The sequence below is a fragment of the Caenorhabditis elegans genome, chromosome II, assembly GCF_000002985.6.
Source record: "Caenorhabditis elegans chromosome II".
Taxonomy (NCBI): domain Eukaryota; kingdom Metazoa; phylum Nematoda; class Chromadorea; order Rhabditida; family Rhabditidae; genus Caenorhabditis; species Caenorhabditis elegans.
In genome coordinates this window covers 13046049-13055347 of record NC_003280.10, presented here as the reverse complement: position 1 = coordinate 13055347, position 9299 = coordinate 13046049, and the positions used below count along the sequence as shown (strand labels likewise).

Sequence of the window (9299 nt, the reverse complement as noted above, 5' to 3'; positions counted from 1 at the left end):
AAGAGGAGTCTATGTATTTTTCGACTTATTTTAACTGCCTGAAACTCTTCCTCTTTCTGCCTAGAATAACCGGAATTCTATGCAAGCAAACAGGGTAATAGGTGAATCACATAGAACTTTGAACTTTGTCAGGAGTTCGCAGGGGATTAGATTCTTAGGTGGCTTATGGTGTTTTTGTTTTGGAAATTTGGAAAATATGGGGTAGATGGCTGTAAAGGTAAGAAAAAAAAATGTAATTAGGATGGAAAGAAAAAATATTTATAAAAAATTTAAAAATAAAACTAGAAATCAATTTTTAAAAATAAACCTTAAGAATTCTGTCATAGTTATGGTGAAGGTTTGGAAAAAAAGCTAATTGTCAAAAAATTGTAGGAATTTTTTTTGAGAAATTTGGAGAAATTTTTCATGTTTGAATTTCTAAAAATTTTGAATATGAGTAAATAAAACAAAATTCAATAAAAAGATTTCGTAGAAAAAAAACAATTTTTCCAAAACACGGAAATTTCCAAAATTAGGAGTGGCAAAAGCTGAATAATTTTATTTTCTGAAATTTAAAAATTTACAATAAATTTAAGAATTTAAATCGTACAATTATTGATATTTTATCTTGTATTTTTTTTTTAATTTACAATTTTCAATTTTGAAAAATGTGGTTTTTTTTTTCGAAATTTTTCGGTATTGTTTTAGGCGGGAAAATTTTTCAAAAAAATAAAAAAATCTAATCTAAAACGTTGCCAGATTATTTGAAAAGTTGAAACAAAATTTCGTCAATTTCGGAACTAAATTAAAAATCTTGAAAGAATTGAAAATGCTGAGTTTTTTGAGAAATTTGGAGCGTTGTTGCATGAATAAAGTTCCACAAACCGAATAATTGAAATATATAATTTGAAACAATATTTTTTTGACAAAAAAATCCAAAGAAACATTAAAATTAAGATTAGCGAAATTTAATAAAGATTGAATATTGCAACTGTATTTTTTTTATTAGGCAGGTTTTTTTTTTTAATTTTTAGTTTTTGGAGTAGCGCCAGTGGGTATTTTATCTGAATACATTTATAATGATCCAAAACAACCGAATATCATAATAAAACGCTCCAAAAAAATTTCAGATTTTTCATATAGTTTTTGCAAATTGCCAAAATTTTGAAAAAATGAGCTTTTGAGGAAATCCAAAGCAATGTCGCACGTTCCACCTCTACAATGTTTTAATATAAATAATTAAAACAAAATTACAGTATGAAAAATGTAGGAAAAGCATTCTTTTTTGGTCGACTTCCAAAATTATGAGTGGCAAAAACTGAGTCATTGCCATTTTTGGACAGTTGAAAATTTACAGGCTTTGACTGTATGTAGATCAAAAAATGTTCTTAAAAAATGTGAAAACCTTTTTGAAAAATTATTCTACGACATACGATATAACAAAATAGTTACCCAAAATAACGGGTACATTACTTACTACAACCTCCCGGTTGGGGGTTGGTGACCGGGGATTAACCCAAAAAAAACCGAATTGTTTTTGTAAATTGTGTGTGACACGGAAAAAGAAGCGGAAAACTGGCTTATCTATATTGAACATCTCGGTTTTGGACACTGAACCACATTATTACTGTATTCAATTCAATAGAGATGTGGAAAAAAGTGAAAGTTTTTGGTATTGGCGGGGCGGGAAAAGAAAAGGGATAATTGGAAAATTAGGTGCGAGACTTTTGCTTGGTGGAAAGTGAATTCAGGTCGGGGCTTCGGGGGAAAATGAAAGGAAAAATGGTCAGTGATAGTGATATGCAATTTTGGAAAGATGATCTATAGATATTAAGTGTGTGCGCGCACGAAACACTGATACGAAATTCTGATGGCTGTCCATATGAGACAGGGGAGAGAGCGTTCGTTTCAACATTTTTACACTACATTCTTTATAATATATACATACAAACTCGTATTATAGATGTGGGGAGGGGAGAGAGAGAGTGTCAATGTACACAAAAGTTTTCATGTTAATTAGCCGGTTTACCTATATATGGGTGAATTGATTTGACGATCAATCAAACATCGGTTTTTTTGTTCGAAAGATGAAAGGGGAAGGGTTTTCTGATAGCCATGTAAAATTACAATTTGGTGAAAATTAAACCGCAATTTTATTGTGATAATTGCTCAGTGAGCATAACTCTGCAAGAATATCAAAAGTAAGTGTACGTCTAATGCCTGCCTGCCTACGTGCCTGCCTTTTCCTACGAGGCATTTACCTAGAACAACGGTTTTTGCTCGAAATATAAAGGAGGATTTCCCAGATTGCCATGAAGCCTTCTAGGCAGGCACAAACTGCCAACCTGCATGCCTAGAGGGCTGCCTACAGGCACAAAATATCTGCAGGTGTTGTCTACCTACGGTGAGGAAAAAACATCCAAAAATCATTTAACATCTGAACCAGGAGTGGGCGGCAAAATTGCCGTTCGGGAAATTGATTTGTCGACAAATTCGGCAAATCGGCAAATTGCCGGAAATTTTTCATTCCGGCAATTTGCCGGTTTGCCGGTTATCAGATTTACCGGAAATGTTTAGAGGGATTTTTTATAAGACGGAAACACTTAAAAAATGGTGTCTTTTTGAAAAGCTCGGCAAATATTGAAATTCGCCGGACACCCCTGGTAGGTACGTCCTAAACCTACGCACTCGGCTCCTGCCTATCTAGAGAAAAATAATAAAAATGTTTATACAACACCAGTTTTAAGGAAAGTAAAATTTAGAAAAAAATTTAAAAAACTGACCCCTAAACAGGTAGGTCAAGTGAATTCAATCAGCAAGACCATGAAAGTATCGAAATTTGATGGGCATGACTCATCTGGTGGGAGGATGTGTTTGGGAAATTCAACAGATAAGAAAAGTTGTGCTAAAACTTACAAATAGATTTTTTTGTTTGGCTGTTGAAAAAATTGCAAAATTTCTTTTTAAAAAATCGAGAAAATGCACCATGTTGGGTTTTTTTTCTAAAAATGACTCATGTTCGCGCAAAAAAAATTGAAGACAAAAAGTTTGATAAGAAAGCGAGACGCAGGGGGGTTCGGAAGGCATCCCGCCGGGAAAAAAGCAGCAGACATTCGAAGAAAAATAGAAAATGTGGGTGGATGAGTGAACGGGTGGGGTTGGGGACGAAAGTGTGGAAAAACCGAAAAACATGACACAACGAGTTGTGGGATATCGGATCAATAGAGTTCAATGTGGAAAGGTTAAGGGGGTCCGGGGAACTCTGCGCGGGAGGTATATGTGTGTGTGTAATACTTTGTGACATCGGTGTGTGATGATTGGGAGGGGTGAAGATGGACAGAAGATGGACAGCTCGGAGCAAACAATTAGAACTCATTGGCAAGTGATCTTTTAACAATGAATATGGTATTACAAGTGGGAAAATTCTATTTGCATAATGGGTGAGTAGGTAATGTGGGAAAATGTTTTGTTTGCCTTTTTTTGAAATTGGAATTTTCGGGGTGTGGTGGCCTTACTTTATCAATGGCCGCCGAGTTTTGTATTTTTACGGCCACCTATAATTAGAAAAAACAAACTTCTAATTTTTTGAAATCATTTTGGCGGGAATTCAAATTTTAATTTTTGAAAACATTGCTAAGGTTCAGGATGAAAAAATTTTTGAAAACAACATCTAGGCCACAAAAGTCTAATTTTTGCCCCAAATTTCAGTCTCTTTGGGTCCTGCCACGAACGAAAATTGTCAACTACCATTGCTGCAAGTATTGTACAATTTCACTTTTTTGCAGTTTTCGTTTTATTTTATGTACTTTACTTTTGAGCCAAAAATATTGTGTCCGATCATAAAACGACAAATTATAGATAAATGCAAAAAATGCATGCGCCTTTAAAGAGTACTGTAATTTCGAATTTTTGTCTCTGCGGAAATAATTTAATTTTTTTATTGATTTTTCATGGGTCTTCCCTTTTTCTCCAAATTTTCAATTTCCGATATCCAAAACAGGGGTGGGCGGCAATTGCCGTTTGACAGATTTTTTGTCGGCAAAATCGGCAAATCGGTAACTTGCCGGTTTGCTGCTTTGCCGGAAAGTTTCATTATCTGCAAATTGCCGATTTGCCGTTTGCTGAACATCAATTTTTCATAAAATTTGCTAGCCAAATAGATGTAGGAAAATTTATACGATGAAAAAAATTATGTGCAAAATTGCAAAAAGTTTGCAAATTACAAATTCGGCAAATCGACAACTTGCCGGTTTGCCGGAAACTATCAATTCCGGCAGTTTGCCGGTTTGCCAATTTGTCGGAAATTTTCATTTCATCGGGTGCGTACAATTTTGCCAATTAAAATTGAAGTTCTGAAATTAAGAAAATAAATGTGCTAAACCACAATATGCCAAATTTGGCAATTCCGGCAAATCGGCAAATTGGCGGTTTGCCGGAAATTTTCATTATCTGCAAATTGCCAATTTACTGTTTGTTGGATATCAATATGCCGGAAGTTTTTAGAGCGACATTTTATAAGACTAAAACACTTAAAACTGTGCCTTTTTGGAAAATAAAGCAATTTCTCAGTATGAGACAGATTCATTTTGTAAAAGCGAGACGAATAAAAATCAGTAATCTTTCGAGTTTGTAGTCTTTTCAGTCGAGCTGGTGGTGGTGGTGTTGTCCATTTTCTTGCGGAACTTCCTGATTGATGCGATTGGATGCTTACGCTGAAAATTCGCATTTCATTGGTTTGAAATTTCGATTAGACGCCCAAATCTGCCCAAAAACTCACATCATAACTCAGACAAATAACATGCTTCAGATTGAAAGTGACTCCAAACTCGCACGTTTTCAATTGAGACGTTTCTGATGCTTTCAGATTTGGAAGGACAGTCATTGTGGAAGTAGCCGTCGTTTCAATCGCCTTATCTTGACTGAGTTTTGATCTATCATCCATTCCATCCCTCTTCATTGAGAAACGTTTTATGGCACCTGAAATATCAAATATCTAAAGTGGGGCTCCCAGCTGGTCTCCCGCCTCCCGCCGACGCCGCGCGCCGTTCTTTGTGTGCAATGAAGTGTGAAAGGCAGTTATTTGGAAGCGGCCGACGTGCTCGGGGTTCCGCGCCGCACTATATATACATGCGGCGTGAGTGACGCCGTGATGCCGGCGGCACTTGCGGCGACCTCATGGGAGCCCTAAAATTAACGATGGAGCGCAGTTGGATGCTTTGCTATTCGCTCCACGGTAGCACAGAAACTAGATGGCTTGGTTCATGATACTCAGTCTGAAAACCTATATTGGCTTCTATCTCGAAAACTAACCCCAAATTTGATTTTGCGATGCATATGAAAAATGACAGCAAGAAAATTCTCTATTTTTTCTATCGAGAAATTGTTTGATTGAAACTTTCCTAACCGGTCAAATTAGGGTTTGTTCGGTAGAGCACGTTTGCAATCATCTAGTTTCTGTGCCATCGTGGCTCGCCTTCGCTCACCTTCGCTCAAGTCCACCAAGTTCTTGAAAGTATTGTAAGTAACAGTCTCTGGGCTGACATATTCAGAATTTGATTCCAAAATATCGATTGGAGCAAGTGCGTCGAAATTGTAACTGAAAAAGAAACATATTTGCGATTTTCATGAAAATATTTAAAAAAATACTTTTCTGGAATTAATGTGCCTCTAGGCATGGTACACTTCAAGTATTTCTCCACCATATCTATAAGATCAATTTCCTCCAGTACCAGATTATCTGCTGCCATAGCTTTAGCTAATTCTGGATTTTTAACCACAACTCCGTCCTCGTTGTTCACACATTCACCCGGCGCAAGTTCATCGACAACCCATACCGGCTCTCCGTTAGGCTTGAAAATTTCAAAATCCGGTGCTGGTTCAGGCTTCTTATGGCTACTGTTTCGAAGAGCTCTGGCCGACTTGTTGAGCTGACTTGATTCTGGCATTGTGTCGACGCGCTGAAATTTGAAAAAAATATATGCTACCATAAGTATTTTCCGTTGCAGGACCCATCCTGAAGTATGACGTCACGCATGATTTTCTTCGAACTACTGTGGGGGTGTGTATTGGTTTTGGCTTGAAATCTGCCGGCGTCGCACCAATCTGTCACACCAAACTGTTCTTACTTTTTTCAGTCTCAGAACTTAAAAACTAAAATAACTAAAAGACACCGGCGGCGATTATCAATCTGCTCTGCGCCGACGCCGGCGCCGGCGGCGGCGCAAACCAAAATGTGATACCGCCGGCGCACGGCTTTCAAGGAACATGTCACTCACAGCATCCTCAGTTCGTTTCCGTGCTTTTTTTGACTCGATCATGTGCTTGAAGAAGTTCTTCGCCAAATCCGAATTGAACTTTGGTTTGTTCTTATCGTCGGCATTGTCGGATGGTTCCTTCGATCCATCAGAATCATTTTTATGTGATTCAGATGAAGTTTTCGAATTTTTCGGTGCATCGTTTTCGCTTGATGTCTAAAAATGAAATGTTAAATTTGTAAAGGTCTTCTAAACGAACCCTATGTTCAATGGATACAGTCTGAGTTGCCGACTGTTTCTTCTTACGAATTGTCGCGGTTTTTGGCTGTTCCTTCTCCTTTTCTACCACTCTCTCCTGAAAATTGTGGGTTTTTTGTTTTGAATATTTTTCAGCATTCGACAACTTCGGCAATTGCCAGTTTCCGCACAGCCCTGCTCTAGACGTCTACGCAATTGCTTAAAACTGGAAAATTCCCCGAAATTTCTCCTAGAGGAGCACACATAAATCGACACATGATCGAGGTTTTTAAACACGATGAAGAGCTTTGTCCTCTACCTTTCTACGAGTCGCCTTTCCTTCTCTATATGGCAAATTCGGTGACATTGCCGTAGCATCTTTGACGTGAGCTGCTTGTAGCAAAGATGGAATCGACAGTACTGATGGTGGAGCAAGTACTGGAGGTGTCGGAGGCACTTTTGTCGGCGATTTTGATGGAACACTGACGAGCGTCGGCTTTGCCTTTGGTTTTGGACCACCTCTGCGAGCTCTGATTATTAATTTTTCAATTATTGGATTTTCAAATTGAAACACGGATTTCTGGCTTCCCTCATAAATTGAAATGGAAGAGTTTAGGCCGAACTAGGCCATTTTGTCTCGGCCATATCTGGGGTAGATTTACGGCGCGTTGCGTATCGCGTCGCGGATTGGTTTTAGTTGTAAAACTAAATGTATTTGTCCACGCGTTGTCCGGCGAACGATTGTCCATGGAGCGCGAATAATTCAATGAGGAAGGCCAGAACCCCGTATTGAAATTCCGAATAAAAAAGTTCCACTCACTGTGATTTTCCGTCTCGACGTCTTCGTTTATCCTCAGTCTGTCGAACAGGCAAGTTTAACGAAACTACCATTATGATACAGATTCAGAATTTCGAAACAATGACAGCAAATTGTGAAATGATTGAATCTCTTCTTTTTATTTTTTCCACGAGTTTTTGTCTGTTTTTGTGTTTTTGTAATCCATTACAGTTCACGTTATTTATTTATTTTTAGGGTCAATGAAATTTTTCCGAAATTTTGCAATTTTTTCTCCAAAAATACGGTGTTTCCGAACTCGAAACGGCAATATTTTTGTTAAATTCAAAATTTTTAGAAAATAGATTATTTTTATTGTTATATTCCAGTTGTTTATTTCGCCGCGCCAAATGTTTGAAGCTACAGTACTCTTTAAAGGGACACTCATTTTCGCATTTAATCTAAATATTTATATAAATGTGTCGTGTCGAGACCGGAAACCGTATTTCGCCAAATTTTGCGCCTGAGTAATATTTAGCGATGCAAGCAGCGAGTTTTTTTGAAATCGAAATGCAATCGCGCTCCAACGTCAATTGAAACGAAACCCTCTTCCCGTTTTGAGCATTTTTCGTATTTTTTAAAACAAAAATTAGCAAAAACTTTTGATATTTTTTGAATTATTTTAAAAAAATCGATATTCAGTTATATCGATTTTTTTCTGTTTCTATGGGCTGTTTCTATAATTAATCAATAGTCAATTTTATCAATTTTTCGAAAAACTTTCAAAAAATCGATAATTGATTTTTTAACATTTTAGGTTGGAAGCCGCATTTTCACGCAATAACTCTATGATTTCGGATTACAAGATTGATTCGTTGAGTGTTACTGTTGACGGTAAGTAATTATTGATTTTTTCCAAAAAAATCAATAATTTTCAGGAATGACGTCACAAGCGTACATCGATTCTATTTCCACGCAAACTTCATCATATTCCTTATCATCGCTGATGATTGTAATCATCACTTTCGCATTGGTCATCATTTTCGGATTGGCGATCTTTATTATCATGGTATGTGCCTTTAAATGCCGCAGCATGGCCTAGAAAACTCGGCCGCCAAAGTCCGTGGCCGAAGTGTTGTGTTTTCTAGGCCATGCGCCTTTAAAAATCAATAAATCTCGCTCAGATCACCACAAAACGGCGACGTCAATCGACGATGAAGCTGAGCATGGACGACACGATCCGTAGCAACACACCGGAATCCGACGACACTCCGCATAACGTGCATTTGTGAGTTTTTCGTGGCGAGACCCTGAACAATTTTGAATGTTTTTTTTTAATTTTCGATTCACTCGAAAAAGTGGAAAAATCAATTTTTTTATCCAGAAAATTATTTAAAATTATTAAATTTCTGCCACCGTCCATTTTGTGGGCGTGTCATGGCCTCACAAAAAAATTTCCAGAATGTCATACGGAACAACGCCCAGACCATCTCAAAAGCAGCCGGGACCAATCACAAAAACACAAATCGACAAGACGAGCTCACCTATGTATTGATTTATCGATTTTTTTTTCCAATTTCTTAAATATCGATTTTTTTGGATTTTAAAAATTGATTTTTATGATTATAAAAAATCGATTTTTTTGATTTTTCCAAATCAGATTTATTGATTCTAGTGATTTTTTAATCAATAATCAACAATATAATCGATTTTCAAAAAATCAATAAAATTTAATTTTAAAATTCAACATTATCGATTTTTCAAATTGTTCAAAATTCTTCCGAATTTCTCATCTCATTTTCTAGGTTACCTCTTCTCTCATTTCACCCATTTTTCCGACAAATTTTGAGCCTAGCTCCGCCACCCGCCTCGGGGCTCCCCCGAGAAACCTCTGGTGCGCGCCCTTCTGTAAATAATCATTTTCCCGTCCGTTTCCCCCTACTTGCCATATCATCGATATATTCCGTTTATTTATTGGATAAATTTTTTTGCAAACAAAAATTTTATTTAACAAAAAAAGAAATTTCAACAAATACAGTTACAGGCCAAAAATC

At 36.9% G+C, this 9299-nt stretch overlaps 2 protein-coding genes across 2 annotated transcripts; one reads left to right on the top strand and one right to left on the bottom strand.

Moving 5' to 3' along the window:
• Positions 1 to 4540: 4540 nt before the first annotated feature.
• On the bottom strand, positions 4541 to 7439 carry F42G4.2 (uncharacterized protein). The gene is made up of 8 exons (NM_001383976.1): positions 7291 to 7439; positions 6790 to 7000; positions 6493 to 6588; positions 6255 to 6449; positions 5626 to 5936; positions 5463 to 5575; positions 4757 to 4956; positions 4541 to 4691 (listed from the first exon to the last, which is right to left on the bottom strand). The coding sequence occupies exons 1-8, from the start codon at positions 7359 to 7361 to the stop codon at positions 4590 to 4592; spliced, it is 1299 nt and encodes a 432-aa protein (NP_001370001.1). The 5' UTR covers positions 7362 to 7439; the 3' UTR covers positions 4541 to 4589.
• Positions 7440 to 8057: 618 nt separating this feature from the next.
• F42G4.7 (Noncompact myelin-associated protein) lies at positions 8058 to 9246 on the top strand. Its single transcript, NM_001026990.2, has 4 exons — positions 8058 to 8139; positions 8184 to 8314; positions 8430 to 8533; positions 8707 to 9246. Exons 1-4 carry the CDS (start codon positions 8094 to 8096, stop codon positions 8798 to 8800), a joined length of 375 nt encoding a protein of 124 aa, NP_001022161.1. The 5' UTR covers positions 8058 to 8093; the 3' UTR covers positions 8801 to 9246.
• Positions 9247 to 9299: the final 53 nt, after the last annotated feature.